Source organism: Vanacampus margaritifer, chromosome 1 (genome assembly GCF_051991255.1).
Source record: "Vanacampus margaritifer isolate UIUO_Vmar chromosome 1, RoL_Vmar_1.0, whole genome shotgun sequence".
In the NCBI taxonomy this organism is placed as follows: Eukaryota; Metazoa; Chordata; class Actinopteri; order Syngnathiformes; family Syngnathidae; genus Vanacampus; species Vanacampus margaritifer.
The window spans coordinates 2,559,755-2,577,447 of record NC_135432.1 but is presented as its reverse complement, the minus strand read 5'-3'; the positions used below and the strand labels follow the sequence as shown (position 1 = coordinate 2,577,447).

Sequence of the window (17,693 nt, the reverse complement as noted above, 5' to 3'; positions counted from 1 at the left end):
GGCCCCTAGAGGGCAGCGATGACTCTCTTTTGACAAGATCGGGTGGGCGTCAGTAGAGGCGGAGCTAGAGCGTTGAGCAGGAGATCAGAATGGAAAACAAAGGAAAAATGGCGGCCGGTCGCGAGGAGCTAACGCCAGAGCCGTTTTTTTCAAAGACCAAAAGCTTCGCTGAAAAAGCACATTGTTGATGACGATGATCATCATCGATGATGAAGATGATGGTGACTCCGTGGTTGAGAAGCATTGACGCGGCAGTAGAAGACGTTAGATGGAGCTAGATGGAGGAGGGAACGGGCAATGGCGAGCGTTTGCAAGCAGCTCTACACTTACAAGACAAAAGTCATCGACCAACGCTAAAAGAGTACATTGATGACGATGATGATGAAGGTGAATCCGAGCTTGACGGCAAAATTGGAACCGCTGACGCGGCGGCTATGACGGTGTCGTAACGCGGAGCGCAACCGAGCACGCACAGGCGGACGTTCGATCGGACGACGGAGAGTGCCCCGAGTCCAATGCATATTCATCGGAGGAAGTGTGTACAGTCTGCTACTTGCTTTTTATTCCCCGGAAAAAAAGGCCGTCAAGAAAGTGTAACGTTTGCACGCAAAACAGACCAATGTGAAAGTGTAAGTAAACTGTTGTGCGAGTCCTGGCGTCTCCTTGCACGCAGGAGAGCGTTACAAAAGGAAAAACTGTATTTGAAACATCCACATAATTGTAAGTAGTACCACAGTTGCACACATTTGTAAATAGTTTGCGAAATTGTTTTGTCAAATTGTTACACTGTTGAATGGAAATAAACGTATTTTGCAATCAAAAAACACTTTTTCATTGTTGGTGAAAGCGTTTTACAGAAGTAAAGCACTATTTAGGTGTTTGTGGCATCATTCATGGACAAAAAGAAGTGTACAATTCACTAGAGTGCATGAAATAACATCGTTTCACAAAAAGCTCTTTTTCTCCGTTTTTTGTTTCAAAAGAGAGAATTTCGGTGAAAGTAACCATTTTCTACTGTTGATTACTGAAGAACGGAATAAGGTAGAAACAAACTTTTTTTTTCTGATGAAAGCTGAGAGTCCAATCTTTCATTTGGTAGTATGTGTGTTTCCATAGTCCAAACACAACATTTTCTGTGGACCTTGAAAGATCACTCAAAATGCTTAAATCGGCTGGCACTGGCGACAACCCGTTTTTGAAAACGTCTGGCAGTCAAAGAGTTAATGTACGCGAGTGCCTCTTGACCTGTTTAATGTGTAAATTGGCCTGATATAACTTATGCTGTAAATTGGCATCAAACAAAAAAGCCCTGAGCAACTGTGATGCCATCTTCAGTCGACGGCAAGTGGCAAAATGGCCGCCCCCTGAGTTAGATAAAATGGCTGGATTTTGCTGCATAACTCATATTCCAAAAATGTAATTTTTATAAGAATGTCATGTTTAGACTAGCGAGGTCACATATAACTACAGGGATGTGATTTGACCAAAGTGAAATTATCTGAAAATTTAGCCGGGGGTCTGGGGGCACCCAGCTAGGTCCAGGGCAGTGCCCTGGTGGGGGGACAAGTGGGGGCAAAGCCCCCCGGAGCTCATGGGTTTTCCGTGTTTTTAAGTACTTTCAATGCACTCACATGACAAAGAAATAGACAAAACAACAGCATAAATTTTCAATGTATATTGAACTATCCCATATAAAATGGCAGTTTTAGTCAACTCAAAATCAGTCACATTCAAAAACATTGGACTGCCTTTGCTTTTAAAAACTATCACTGAGAATATCATCATATCTAACTAATGTGATTACTAAGTTAACACATAAATAATGTTGAAGAGTTCAAATTTCATGAACAAATAATTGTATCATGACCAAATGAAAAGTAACTCATATTAGAGCATACCACAAATGTCTTTGTTATAGCAGAAGATGTTATCTGTCGGAGTCATGTGCATACACAATGAACTACTAAAAAAAAAAAAAAAATAATAATAATTTTTTTTTTTTGGGGGGGGAGATAAAAAAAGCGGAATTCCGCGAATTTGCGGAAAAATCACATCCCTGTAACTAATATGTTATATTAGAAATGTTTAAGGTTGACTTTCCCTTTAAACCTCGAACCAACCTACCAACCCGAAGTGGTTGGTAGCCAACTGTTAGAAGTCTTGATGGCAGTTAGCTTGGCGCGCACCATCTAGGACACGCCATGTTCTCCCAAACAACGCCCCCTATCGGCACCCAGTGAAAGTGCAACAGGGTTGCCTACCTGCTGGCACCAGGTCCCGGCTTCAGGTGACCCTGTGAGTTGGCCTCCCACACGCTGTTGGCAAACTCGTTGCCGATGGCGGACATGACCTTGATGAGCTCCAGCGGCCACTCATCGAGGTCCAGCGAGCGAACCCGGGACAGGTGGGTGCCCAAGTTTCTGTGGATGCCCGAGCACTCGATACATATCAGGGCTCCGAGGTTGAGGCTGGCCCAGTCCGGGTCTGCGCGTGTCAAAACCACAGCGTTAGTGGCGCTCATGCAAACAGCTTGAAACGTACAGTCCTGTACAGCAAAACCACGCTCATCAAACTTACAGATCAACAATACTTGAAACTACACAATATAGCATGAACATGATTTTTTTTTTTTTTTTTTTAAATAGTTCTGCCAAACACATTGAAAGTTATTCAACATTTTTTCTGTGGCAAATTAAGCAAGCTCAATGTATTGTTAATTAATTAATTGTAATTACCCTAGATAATGTAGAACTATTGAATAGTAATGCACGTTTAAGTTTGCGTCTGACTGGTCAAATTTAGATAAACGCAAACAAATTCATGTGAAACTTATTGTATGTCTTTGCAATACGCATATCGTGATATTGATATTTTTTGTGATATATTGCCCAGCCCTAATTGCAAAAAATTTGATTTGATTATTATTATTTTTTTTAATTCACAGGAAATACGTGTATGTGTCTTTAATTAGCAAATCTGCGTGTGTGCATATCTACTCTGGCAAGAAAATCCACAAAAGTCATCTGACTTAATGCAAAACGACATAAAAGGCATTTTGCCTCAATCTTACGGCAGGCCTTCAAACAACTGCAAATTTTTTATATATACAGAGCAACATCATTTCAAGAGAATTAACCGTATGTATGAATTTTTAAACACCAATATATTAGGGATGTAATAATATCCAAACATCACGATACGATAAATATCGCGATATTGTGGGGAGGTTGGCGATATTAAAAAGATCACAATACTGTATAAAAACGCATGAGAAAAAAGTTCATATTGGGAAAAAATGCAAATATTGTTTTTTTTTTGTACATAACTGCAGTACTGCATAACGGAGAAATAGGCTTGACCATGTCATTGTCATGCGCTCCTATTGGCTCACCAGCGTCTAAGTAGTTCACAATGTTATGTTGGGCTAAAGTGAGCCAAAAGTCTTTGTTTTTTTTAGAAGTCGAAAAATATTTATACTTAGGAGTAATAACCACTGTAGTGGCCAAAACATTCCTAATTAAAATTAAACTGCCCTAATAAACTAACCACCGCACAAACGGAATATAAGATGGCCTTTTTTGACAGATGCGCCACTTTCAATATCGTGACATGACGATGACGATATTGTGGCAATTTTAATATTGTGATATCACGATATTACTGTTATCGTTACATCCTTACAATATACTGTATACCTCACGGTCATATACTCAGTGGGAAGATTCTTCTCTTCTCTTAATTACGCTGCATCTATATCCAGTTGAGCTCAGTGCTGCCCCCGGCATGCTGTGGCACAATATGGTACTACACCGAAGGCACACATCTCTAAATTCTGACTCGCCTGTATACTGTAAAAATCCATAGAAAAAAGCTTCAAATTCCACAATTCAAGCAAACGATGCTCTCTACTCACTTTGAAAGTCGCAGTCAGCACAGCGGCTATTTCCACGAATATTTCGGATCGACTGCAGCGCCAGGGCTTCCGTCTGGCTGGGCAGACGAGACTGGAAGGAGGACACAAATGTCAACACGCGTTGCTCAGGTGGTCGCAAGTAAGTAAGTAAGAAAGAAATCACCCGAGCATGCGAGTAATACGGCACAATGGCACACCCACCTTGTTTTTGCTGCTCTCACAGGACTGAAGACTGGCCAGGATCTGACCCTCGATGACCTGCACCCAGGCGTCTCGCTCCTCATACGAAGTGGCTTCAAAATGCCACGTTTGACCCGTAAGTGATACAATGGTGAACTCAAAGTTCTCCTCTTGCTCTGTTGGGAGTGAGAGAGAACAGTAGGGGTGATACTCATATTTAGTCATTTGAGTACCTCCATTCAAAAAAATGCTTAAAGATGTTTTTTTCCTGCCTTGGGTACCCGTCAGCCGTAGCAATGCTATGCATGACGGCAACATGTTGCCAATGTGGTGAGAAGGCCAAATTCAAAATAAGACAAATACACTCATACATGGACACATGCCTTAGTACGCTTTTATTTTGAAGTTATTTTGCCGTTGCTAAATACTCTCAGTCAAGAAGAACATTAACTCACAATATTGATGCTTATTATTGTGGAATAACCAAAAAAACAGAAAGTTAGGAGGGTTGCTCGATTATGAAGAAAATATTTACTCATTCCCTCCCAGCAGCCATTTTCACTGAAGCAACCCCTTTCGCTCCCGGCTGTTTTACTGGATTTTGACTGATTTTGCAAGGCCCACTGAATATTGTGTTCTATTGCTATAAAAACATGGGAACTACAAAAAGAAAGATTAGAGTATTTTCTTGGACCTGTATTGCAGCAATTAGCATTAGAATATAGCTAAGTTTCATCATTATTTACAAATCAGTTTCAAACTGTGGGAAAACAGCTTGTTGCAACATGGCCCTGGTTGATTTCTTATACTCTGCTGCCACCTGCTGGCCGTTTTTTGTAATAACTACCATTGCTTTAAGCGTCATCTTCAGGTCAGAGGCTGCATCAAAGCCTTCTGTATGCTCTAGCATAAAAACCCCCCACAAAAAACAAAAATATAAAAACATTTTTGGGACCATGGCAATATTTAAAATAGAACATTTTTATATGTTTTTGGGAGCAAATTAGTTAATCGGGATAAATTTGGTAATAATTGAAATCATGATTAGGACAATCACTTGTTTTTTGGTACAAAACAAGAAAATGTTTAAACTTAAAAAATATTAAGAAAAGTCGACCAAAGAGGATGCATTAAATTAGTAATTTTTAAAATTAAAAAGGGTGCAAATATAAATTTAAACAACACAAAATTAGTATTAATAATCTTTCATTTCTGTTAACGATTATGCAGATTTTGTGATTGTGGAGTGTAATAATTGCACTGTAACTGCAATTGAATTTCAATGAATTGCACAGCCCTATTAGCATGTTTGCTCTGTTGACGCTCAGTCCCAACGCCTATCGGGGAATCAACGCTAGCACTTGCACAATTCCAGTAATCGCTCTAATTGCCAGCATCTGAGAATGACTAGTTAGCCTGCAGTTTTTTTTCCAGTATAATACAACGGCGAGGACAAATAAGCCAGAGAAGCGCTCTTCTGTAAAATTCCAATGAGAAGGATCACTGACGCCCTTTGGCGCTACAGCCTGCCTTCTGATTGGTTAAATGGGATGACCTTAGACCTTAGTAAATTCAATGAAATAGTTCTTGCAGACATGTATCTCATGAACAACTTCAGTTCATTGAAAGAGTCACACACGATACAAATAACCCCACGTCATTGAAAATTATATTTGGTAGTGGTGCAACGGATCACAAAAGTCACGGATCGCATTGTTTTCGGATCAGCAAAATAAAAAAGGTAAATAGTACTTTACATTCAATTAGAAAAAAATCCATTCAAAATGTTTAATATACTTGTTTAGGATTTAGGAACACAACTTTAAGTGCAATATGAGGCAGAAATACGATTATAAATTATTATTTTTTAAATACATGATCCATGTGTAAAATAAGGTATTAATGGCTTAAAGTTGTATCCTAAAATCTAAACGGCCTCATTTGAAATACTGGGTTGAATGTTTTTCTTTTTTTAATGGGCAAAAGTGTTTTATAAAATAAATGAAGACAAAGTTCTATTTATCTAAAAAAAAAAAAAAATATATATATATATATATATATATATATATATATAAATAAATATATATAAATAAATAAATATATATATATATATACATATATATATATATATACATATATATATATATATATATATATATATATATATATATATATATATATATATATATATATATATATAAAATGAAAATACCTAAAAGTGCAATTAAAGGCATCCCTTTAAACATGGAGAGTGAATTACAAAGTAGCCTTGGTCTAGAATATCGAAAATAAAAAAATAAATAAGCCAGCTGCCAAACTCATTTAGGCATTCGATCGTAATGCTAACAGCTAGCTGCTAGCCACTTACGTCAGAGACTTCTGCCGTGTCATACAACGGCGAAATTAATTAGCCGTTTCTTAGCTTCCTAAATTAGCGATTGAATATGATTTTGGGATAGCGGGATTGTGTTGATGTCGGTCGCAACTTTAATGTCAATAAAAAGTACGATAACGAAATCCCAAACGTCTAAAAGGGAAGTCAAGCTAGCCATCACGCAACGTGGGCTAACCTCAAAGTAAAAGTCTACTAAGGCTATTTGCATTACCGTATTATGTGGTAAACTTTATTTTGAAGTTAGCATAAGCGGCGTGTTGCTTCCGAACCGTGGGGCCTGATCCGAACCGACCACGGATCAATGGTGATCCGTTGCACCACTAATATTTGGAGATTTAAATAAAGGTTTGATTTGATCCACTCTGGCAACTGCTTAGAAAGTCCCACAAACACAACATGAAAATGAGTTTCAAGTGGGCCTTTTGCTTGTGCTGCAAGTAAATCGTCCTCCTTGAGTCGGCGCGACGTACACGAGCGTACCCGAGCGATGCCAGACGGCCGGTCGCTCACGCGGTATTGGTAATTACCGCCAACGCTCTCGGCTACTGTGAGCGACATTCACGCAGAGAGGCGGCGTCGAGGCAATTTGTGAACTCTGACACCGGCAACCTTTAGCGGCACAAACAGAACAAACCAAATATAGGGGGGAGGGGCCGACATGCATAGCGTGCGTGTGTGTGTGTGTGTGTGCGTGCGTGACAGCGGGCCGCCAGGTGCAATGAGAGGGGAGGTGTGAGGGACACAAACAGGGCCTCGGGAAACACAAATTAAAAGCTTAAATGTCAGCGCGCACAGTATTGCTTTGCGACACAGGTCATTACTCTCCATATCAGCGGCCTTTTACTACTTTAATAACCTGGAAAATAGTGCACGCTGCTCGCATGGATACAAAGCACACCTCGGATAATGTCACCTGACAACCCCCGGGATGCCTTCGCACCTTTTGAGGGTGTGGTGCAGTCGGGGAACGCAAGGTGGGATCAACAGGTCATGTGACTCAAGCCAGGGGAAAAGCTTCTCCACGGCGCAAAGCGGACCCAACACAGACGGGGTGTGGATCACGTGAGCACTCATTTGACATCAAAGTCCAAACTGGTAAGGTTCATTGGTCGCATGGCATCAACAAAAGGTCAGATGTATAATTGTCAAGGCCACGGTTAAAGAATTAACACCTGTTCCAGGCTCACTTCTTGTTAAACATCATAGAAATAAATGCTTGCTGGGAAAATTCATTTCTTCCTCATTTGAGTGAGTGAGCAAAATGAGACGAGCCCCAACAAAGAAACCAAAAATAGGGGATCAACACACAATTGAACTCTATTGTCTTTGGTGATTAATTCATTATATTGTGTTATACACTACGATGAAAGTAACAAGAGCAGTGTGGAAATATCGTACAGACTGGCATAATAATAATAATAAAAAAAAAAGAATATCGGCTTCAGATATCAGTTATCGGCCTCGGCATCGGAATCGGCCCCAAGAAAAAAACATATCTGTCTTTCTCTACTCCATATCATGCACTCATTTCGAGAGGTGGGCACTTCCGTCAATCGTCAATTCCAAATCAATGATGATGCACACCTTTTAGCTAGTGCTTAATGAAGCGAAGCCTCCTAAAAAATACACGGACTAAGTACCGACTGAAGCAGGTTTACGTCCGTCGATCGAGAAACTCTATTTCAATTCTTCTGTATGTCCTGGACAAGGTTATTTTAGTTAACAAAAAACGAGAAGACAAACAAAAATTTAAAAAACTATTTCATTTACAAAATAAAATTAAAACGAAAATGTTTAAAAAAAACTAACAAAAACGAACTGAAACTATATTTTACATTTACAAAACTATAATTATAGTGAAATTTTCCTTTGTTTTAGTCTTTGGTAATTAATTTAATACATGAGCCTTTGGTGATGATTTTAAATGTGATTTTAAGTAGATTTATTTCTCTATTAACCAGAATAAGGACATTTGTCACATAGAAGTGACGTCATCTAGCAGCAGCCAATAGAAAAGCACCTTCAGATGACGTCGCTTCTAAGCGACCATTTTGCGTTCTTGACTTTTGGCTCGTCTCGCCTGCTTTTTTATTTAACTCAGCCGAAATGCAACACTATGTAAGAAATGCATTACTTTTTTTAGTTTACCATGGTGTTTATTAAATCTTGTGCACAAGTAATGCACATAAAAAAAACCAACAACGATTAAACCCCTTTGCGGGCCTAATCTGGCCCGCGGGCCGTACGTTTGACACCCCTGGATTAGAGTCTCTTCTTTCCTCAGGAAAAAAAGTATAATTCTATCTGTTTCCGTTTTGCAGCAAATACCATTACAATAAGTTTCATCATTATTCACAAATCTGTTTCAAACTGCGGTGAAAGGGGCTTTTTGCAACATGGCCCTGGTGGATCTCTTATACTCTGCTGCCACCTGCTGGCCGTTTTTGCAATAACTACCATTGCTTCAAGCATTCTCTTCAAGACAGGCTGCATCAAAGCCTTCTGTATGCTCTAGCATAAAAAGCAAAACATACAACGTAAAAATACGTCGTTGGGAACAATGTAATATAAAAATAGAAAATACGTTTTTAGGAGCAAATGAGCTAAAACGAACAAAAAAAACAACAACCTCAAAATGAAAACTAAGTCAAATGAAAATTCCCAAACTAGAACAACCCGAATGGTCCTGGATGTACAGTATAGCAGTGATGAGAACACGTCCATGATGTCATCTCCGTGCTTTGATGCTACTTAGGCAGAAATGCAAGCAACCACCCTGGCTCCTTCTCATCTACTGTATGTGGCCATTCCACCCAAAGGTTGCGGTGACTGCCAAAACAATGCCAGTGCGATGGATTTCACAGTTTGAAGGAACAAATGTCACACCTGCTTTTTATTACGCTAGCACAAATCAATGGTTAACTTCAATTTGGCTTCAGCAAGTGCAGCGGGTCTAATGAGGGGGAGCTGCGAGACATGAGGGCGTTTCTCCCTCATGAATTACGCCGGGCCTCACGCTGACACGGCGATACTTCAGCCACCTGTCCGCCCGCCCGGCGTGACAAGCGGCGCTGAGCCGGCGGCCGCCCGAGTGCGCTCGCTCGCTCGCTCGCTGCTTAATGGCTAAATTGGGAAGACTGTAACTAATCGCTTATTGAATAATGGAAGTGACAGCGCTGATAAAAGATTTCAATACCACAGATTATTTATAATATTTCACTTAAGCCTCTCTGGCTGACTCACGGGGGGGGGGGGCGGGGGATGAGGAGCGCGCTGATGAAATGAGAACAAAGAGGAGAAACTGGAGGAGGAGGAAACATGATGAAATTGGGAAATGATGACCAAGGGAGGAGGTGAAAATCAAGAAAAGACAAACTAGTAAATGTGTCGCTCCGAACATAATTTCCTTGATGGAGAAGCCGGCATTACATCTGCTACGGCTGCTCGCACATCTGTTCCGCATGTGCGTGCGTTGAACGACTTGTGCCACACGTTTTGAGGTTGATGACAAAAAAGTGGTTAAAACTCAATCGAGGATGGCGGTTGGAGTTGGCGTTGGTTACCTTCGGCGGTGCCCGAGAGGCCGTCCGCTTTGAAGTTGCTGGTGCTTTTCTTCCGCCGGTGCTTCTTGCGGTTGGCGTGCGGCGACGGGGGCGGCTCCATCTTGGGACTGGTCGTACTGGAGATGCTGGGACTGGAAGACATGGAGTCGCCCATGCCCCCGTCTGGAAAGACATGGAAGCGCTTTGTTAGGCTTGAAAACCAGTGGAACGATTTGCACTCGATCATTCAAATCTCTTTGATTCACAAACATGATGATTATGATTCGGTTATCGATTTGGTCCAGAACATGCCAGAAATAAATATATGCTGTCATAAGCATCATAATAATAATAATATCTCATGATAGTAATATTAGTGGTCATACCTCAAACTTTGACCCCTATACCAGAAAAAAAAAAAAAAAAAAAAAAAAGACCAGGCAATGGCTCATAACTCAAAAAACTCCGACGGGGGAAGTCGTAACTGAAGGTAAAAGTGTAAGCATGTTTCAATTGATCAATTCCTGGTTTATTCCGATGAATTAGTGAAGATCTACAGAAATCTTAAAAGATTTACTGCCAAGAGGTTTGGACAATTTAAAATGAAACAAGGTCTCGAAACCGGCTATCGATGATCAAAATATGCAGCGATTAATTGTTGATTAACCCTTGCACCTCTAATAAATATATCTGTCATAAGCATAATAATAATAATAATACCTCATAATTAGGGCTGGATGTCGATTCAATTTTCCTCAATCGATTCGATTGTGATTCACGATTTCAGTTCCATTTGACTTTTCCCAATACGATTCGATTCACTTCAGTTAAATCCAATATCAATTAATTATGGAACATCAATTCTTCTTGAATGTCAAGGACATGACAAAAACTCCACACAAATATTAAGTTCCAAATTAAATTTTGCGGCGGCAGTAACTAGCTAAATGATTTAGTTGATTAATGAAAGGAACACGTATTATAATCACTTCAGTGTTACACAAACATCAGCAAGGATGAGATGAGAATTCTAATTTAATAATTGTAAATATAAACAGAAAATATTATGAATCATCTTAAAGTGCAATAAGTCAGGTCTTTTAGAAATTTAAGAAAATACTTTTAAATTCATGTGAACGGTAAATTTCAAGAAAACAGTAAGAGACCAAAAAATTGGCCTTTAAAATGATATTTTCTTCAGAATTTATGGATTTTTTAAAAAGATATTTAAATAATCAATTCATGGTTTCATAAATCGATATTGGGCTTGAAAATCGATTTGATATTGATTATTCGATTTTTTTAAACCTAGCCCTACTCATAAGGGGCACTCGGAAGTCAAGGCGAAAGTGTATGCAAGTTTCAATTGATCAAATTCCTGGTTTATGCCGTTGAATTAATTTAACTTCTCATGAAAAGTTTCCAACATCAAAAATGTCCAGAATCCCTCAAAACAACACGGATGTCACTTGCTCCAAAAATCATCCTAAAAAATCATGTCCAAATATTTCCCATGTTGCTGATTGGAAAGTGAAGGTGGGATGCATTTGCAGAAAAGGAGCGGCATCTCTCTCTCTCGGCCCTCCATCTCGATCCCGGCTGCTGACAGCTGTGACTAGCGGCGGAATAAAATAACATTCAGTTTCCATCAATATCACAGCGCAGCGGTGACACTGACATGGCCACAGTAGAGACAGTGTGTGTGTGTGTGTGTGTGTGTGTGTGTAAAAACGCACACGAGCTCAGTGGCCGCCACACGGCAGACAGCCCCAAGGACGGCCATAACTTATTTTACAATCGTTTAGTCTCAGCTCAAGTGGAAAATGTGACAACTTATCTCTGCTGACAAGATGCCATCCCCGAGCGCGCAATTAACCGGCGTGGATTAACGGCGCTCCCATCTGCGCGCTGCGCTCCATCCACATCAAACAAGCCCACCCCCGCCCCCGCCCGCACCCGCGCGCAGCCTGGAGACTTCCTCCTTCGCTGTCCCGATGATTGTTTCCCTTCAGCCCGTCAACAGTTTGGACGACAGCGGCTGGGCTCGGCTTCAAGTCGCCGTCGCCGCTCGTCACGACGCCGACAACCATCAACTGCGACGGCGCCTGCTGTGCGTGTGCTACGTTTCGCCATTAAAGTCTGGGTTGCAAAGGGTGAAAGATTTTGGGAAGGTGGGGAACTTAGCAAATATATCAAATTGGAAATGTTCCATGGGGATGAAGTGGGAATTGAATGGAAAAGTATCAAAGTCGAGCAGAAATATAAACGTTTTGTTTTGCTATAGGCAAACAAATAACTCTTGTGGGGACGTTAAAGAAAGAAAGAAAAAATATTCCGTACTGTATACAAACCTACAAGATTGTTAAAAAATAAAAAATAAAAAGCGCATATAGAAGGAAAAAGACGTTAAGATAAGATTCACTGATTGTCACACCCACCTAAGTGGGGCGAAATTCGTTCTCCGCATTTGAGCCATCCCCTGAGGGAGCGGTGAGCAGCAGCAGCAGCAGCAGCAGCAGCCGCGCTCGGGAATCATATGGTGATCGAACCTCCCAATTCCAACCTTTATTGCTGAGTGTCAAGCAGAGCGGCAATGGGTCCCATTTTTATAGTCTTTGGTATGACCCGGCCGGGACTTGAACCCACGACCTCCCAGTCTCAGGGCGGACACTGTACCACTAGGCCACTGAGCACAATATTGTGTTTTTGTAAATAGTGGTTGGGTTTCCATCCACCCGTTTTGATTTGAATTTTCAAGAAATGTGAAAATAAAACTGAAAATGGACGCTTAGAAGCTTGGAGCGTATCGAAAAAAGGAAAATGCGAATTTTGGGAACAGGTTTTGCGAATAACCTCTGGCAAGACCGGATACACGTCGCACGTTTTGACCGGATATTACGTCACAAAGCAATGTCGGACCATAAAGTCAAGTATGTTTGGGGGACGACGAAACAGAAATCTTTTTGGAATTAATTTAAAAAAAAAGCAAATATTGCAATTTTAGATGAAAAGCAGCAAAGAAACGCTACAGTTTATCAAGAATTACAAACGAAAACTCGTACGACGTCATCACACGGCGCAGTCGCTTCCTGGTCTTTTTCTTTTACTTTTAAATTACGGGTGGATCACATCTCTATGGTGTATAGCGCCACCTACAGCGGCGGAGTCCCCTCTCAATATTCGCAAAAGAAGAACAGATGGAAACGGGCAGAAGTCACATGTCCGTTTTGCACATTTTCAGTAAATTCGCTTTAAAAATTGAGAACAATTGGATGGAAACCTGACTTATGGCAAAAAAAAGTTGGGACAGTCATTTTAATTTTATTGTCACGTGATCCTATTGGCTCAGTGATGCAAAGTATCCTGGTCTATATGTAGTTCGCAATGTTGTGTTGTGGGCCAAAAGTCAACTTTTTGAATCCCCTTCATCTAGCGGTTAACACGGGTCTTAAATCATTCAAACCCAAAAACATGTGAACAAGTTTTTTTTTAATACTTTGTTCTTCACTCCCAAAAATGTTTTTATACTTTAAAATAAAACTAAAAATGTTATGCTAGAGCATACAGGAGGCTTTGATGTAGCTTCTGGCATGAAGAATAGTAAATATTACAAAAACGGCCAGCAGGTGGCAGCAGAGTCTAAGAGATCAACCAGGGCAATGTTGCAAAAAAAGCTCTTTTCCCCAGTGTTTTAAACATATTTGTGAATCATGATGAAACTTAGCTATATTCTAATGCTAATTGCTGCAAAACGGAAACAGATAGAAATATATATATAAAAAAAAATCCTGATGAAAGAAGAGACTAATCTTTCTTTTGGTAGGTTCCAAGTTTTTATAGCAATAGAACACAATAATCAGTCAAAATCCAGTAAAACAGCTGGGAGCGAAAGGGTTTGCTTCAGTGAAAATGACTGTGAGTGAATAAGTTAAATGTACATGGCCCAAACATGCCTAATTCAAATTAAACTGCACTAATAAACTAACAACCAGAGGGTGCTGGAACTGCACAAATGAAAAAAAAACACAGACAGTTTTAACTGTTGTGCTGCTATTGAGATCGTAGCATGACGGCGATCATATCGTTGTAATTTTAATATCGTGATTGCCGTTATCGTGACATCGATAAACTGTAATTGGTCCATTTTTTTTCCACTTGACTCAGAGACCATATATATATCTGAAGGTGAAAGTACCAGTGTAATCTATATCCCCCACAATTATATTTAAGTTCACTTTTAACTGTCGATTTGTGCCCATACATTCCATTAAATTGTCACGGAAAGCTTCAGACTTTCAACATTGACAGGATTTTGCAACCCCAGTTGGAAAATGTATGGTTGATTATATTTGCATCAGAATAACAGCTGAAAAAGACAAAGGTTTGATTGGCTAAAGCTCACAAGTGTTTCCCAGCATTCACCGTTGTTGTCTCTTAGTAGCTAACATGTCGAGAAAAAAAGAAGAGCAAACGAGCTTAAAGGGAAGGCACTCATTTGTGTGCGAGAGCGCCCCGCTGAAAGCGTTTCACAGCTTTAAACATTATTTGTGGAGGGCTGGAGGCACAATATTTAAGGCGTAACTGTCAGTGTCAGTCAAGATGATCGTCACTGCATTGCAGCATGTCACTGTGTGTGCGTGCGTGCGTGTGTTTTCATGGGCTACGACAGCATTACAGCTCTGGCAGGTGGATCAAGACAATCGACAGTCGTAGCTTGATGCAAAAGTGCCTCGATTTACCACTTTGGTCTTATATATATATTTTTTTGCTTTATATTGTGAGCCAAATTATGAGGTACTATAAGCTTCAAATAAGCAATTGTTCTAGTTAAAAATATTGAAGCGCAATTAACTCATTTGCTCCCAAAAACGTATAAAAACGTTCTATTTCAAATATTGTCATTTTTATACTAGGGCATACAGAAGGCTTTGATGCAGGTTGCTTAAAGCAATGGTAGTTATTACATAAAACGGCCAGCAGGTGGCAGCAGAGTATAAGAGATCAGCCACAGCCATATTGCAAAAAGCTCTTTCTCCACTGTTTTAAACAAATTTTTGAAAATTGATTAAACTTAGCTATATTGTAATGCTAATTGCTGCAAAATGATGATAGAAATATACTTTTTTTTTCTTGATGGAAGAAGAGACTAATATTTCTTCTTTTGGTAGGTTATATGTTTTTATAGCAATAGAACACAATATTTTGCGGGACTTGCAAAATCAGTCAAAATCCAGTACAGCAGCCGGGAGCGAAGGGGGTTGCTTCAGTGAAAATGGCTGCCAGTGAATGAGTTAATATAAACAGTATTTCACTTCCTTCGACGACAGAAATGTGGCATGCCGATCGGTCGCCACAGTAGGGCCAGTCGAGCGTAAACCTCACCCAAGACAGAAACTGACAAAAAGGCCGACCCGAGATGCGTCGGCTCGGCAAGACGCTCTCGGGGAGCTCAGCGTGCTAGCAGAGCTTTTTGGGGGGGTTGGAGCAAATCAATGGCATTGATAATGAGGAAGATTGATTTAAAGTGGTCGCTGAGTGGTTGGGGAATCCATCAGTTCTGGGGTTGGGGGTTCGAATTTAGTCTTAGTATGTTGGAGTTTTCATTCTCTTTCAGGGTTGCCTGACCCCCTCCCCCCCCCCCCCATATTTGGCCTATTATTTATATTGAGACTAATAAAAAAATGTCCTTGTGTAAATGTGAGTGTGAACGGTTGTTAATATGTGCACTGTGATTGGCTGTTGAACAGTCCAGGGTGTAGCGCACATCTGGACCAAAGTCAACTGCGGCAGGCTCCAACTTATAGAGGCTAAAATGCCAACGCTAAAATGGATTTGATCATAAGGAACAAATGATACTTGTAGGTCGAGTAGCACAAGAGATGGCAGATCTTTGCTGTAAGGACCCGCAAGCTCGCTATGAGAGCATCCGATCAGCCAGTGCGCTGTAGTTACCAGTGCCGATTCCAGAGTTGGCGATGATGGTGGCGTCGGCCCACTGGTCTGCACTGGAGACGGAATAGGAGCGCTGATGCCCGCCCATGCCGTCCGAGGCGCGGCTGTTAAACGACACCAGGCTGATGCCGCTCGCCATCTGAGACACTGACGAGCTGCTGCTTACCAAACCTGTCGAGACAGAAAATGCTTTTCTCATCAAATCTCTGCATCAACAAACTATTGATATTTCCCAACCTTCTTTATGTGTGTTTATTATTCCGACTGACTACTTTAACGCTTTACTACTCTGACTTTGCAGAGTGGATTATTTTTACTCATTTTGTTTAGTTCAGTCCAAGTTGGCAGTTACCGTTAATAAGCGGACAAGAGGAGAACCCGACTTAATGACATGACATCTGCGCTGCAGCATGCATGTGCCTCACGGAAAGTATTATGGACTTGTTTTGTTCTTAAACGAGACTTCAATTAGACCATTTTTTTCAAACCGCTTTCTATTTACAGAAGGCAGCGCTTCTTACAGCAACATGTGCAGACGGCGAATTGAACCTGATTACACTGAAATTAACATACATGCTGTATACATCGTAATAGTAAACGATTTTGGGACTTTTATGAGGCTTCCACGTCAATTATTTGTGATTGGATGATCAAGGATGGGGGGAGCAGAACTTCCACCTATTTAGGCAAACGATTTCCACCTTCCGATGCGCTTTTTTTTTTTTGGGGGGGGGGGGGGGGTTGGGGTGATATACACTATTTTTCAGTATATCAATTTGTTATGCATTGTTGCCAATGATGGTACACAGCATGAAAAGAAGCAGACATGCCGGTCGGTCCATGCCAAAACTGCTCACATATTGAAAGTGGTACGTAAAAAGAAGCCATTTTCTGCAACAAAAATGTGCATAATTTGAATTAGCATGGCATTACAAGTGATTGTATGACAAGTCGTGCGTGACTAAATGGCGCCAGGCCATCAACCACCACTTCAATGTGTGCCACAGAACAGGAAGTGGACCCACCCAACTTGAGTACCGATGAGAATCTCGCACTAGCCAAACGTAGCGGACGTTAGGTGTGAAGCACTTGGCACAAAGTGTGCAAATGCCCTCAAGGCCTCCATACACCAATCCGGCCAAATGTGACCCGTCGGCATGTCGCGTAGAAAAATGACGTAAATACACACCGCACCGACATTTACGTACCTTCAGCGCATGCGCGAGAAGTAATTCCCCTCCGTAGCATCGGCGGCGGTAGTCATTATTCCTAAAGCCAACCGGCAACCTCTTTAGGGGGGCGGGATATACAAACGTAAACAACTCCTATTGGTGTTGACAGCGGCGCGGGGTAAACGTGGCGGGCAGCTGGTGAAGCTGTATATTATATTATTATTATTATTTGTTTTATCTGTTAGACGTCAAATTGGTCTATAATTGCCGATATTTATCGGCCACCGATATTATCGTGCATCCCTAACAAAAACAAATTTAAATGTAAACGATGTCTATTTGCGCTGTCCGACTCCCGACGTCGGGATTTGTGCATCTAGGCCATAAGAGGCTGCTTTGTCCTACAGTTGGGTGATTCCCCCATGACCTTTCACCTCTCACTCATTTCTAGTGACCTCTCGTTCTCTGTAATAGTACCCCCACCCCCACCCCCATTACATCCATATAACCCGACTGCTGCTCATTTCTTGGTTCTGGCA

The 17,693-nt window shown here is 40.9% G+C and overlaps 1 protein-coding gene across 4 annotated transcripts in view; it reads right to left on the bottom strand.

The window, feature by feature from the left end:
- agap1 (ArfGAP with GTPase domain, ankyrin repeat and PH domain 1) overlaps positions 1-17,693 on the bottom strand; it is a 93,628-nt gene that overhangs the window by 17,648 nt on the left and 58,287 nt on the right. For all 4 annotated transcript variants that reach the window (XM_077568705.1, XM_077568714.1, XM_077568690.1 and 1 more), the window contains 5 exons: positions 15,983-16,153; positions 10,052-10,213; positions 4,115-4,269; positions 3,914-4,004; positions 2,262-2,484 (listed from right to left, as the gene is read on the bottom strand). In XM_077568705.1, the coding sequence (XP_077424831.1) occupies positions 2,262-2,484; positions 3,914-4,004; positions 4,115-4,269; positions 10,052-10,213; positions 15,983-16,153 (802 nt within the window). The remainder of the gene's footprint in view (positions 1-2,261; positions 2,485-3,913; positions 4,005-4,114; positions 4,270-10,051; positions 10,214-15,982; positions 16,154-17,693) is intronic.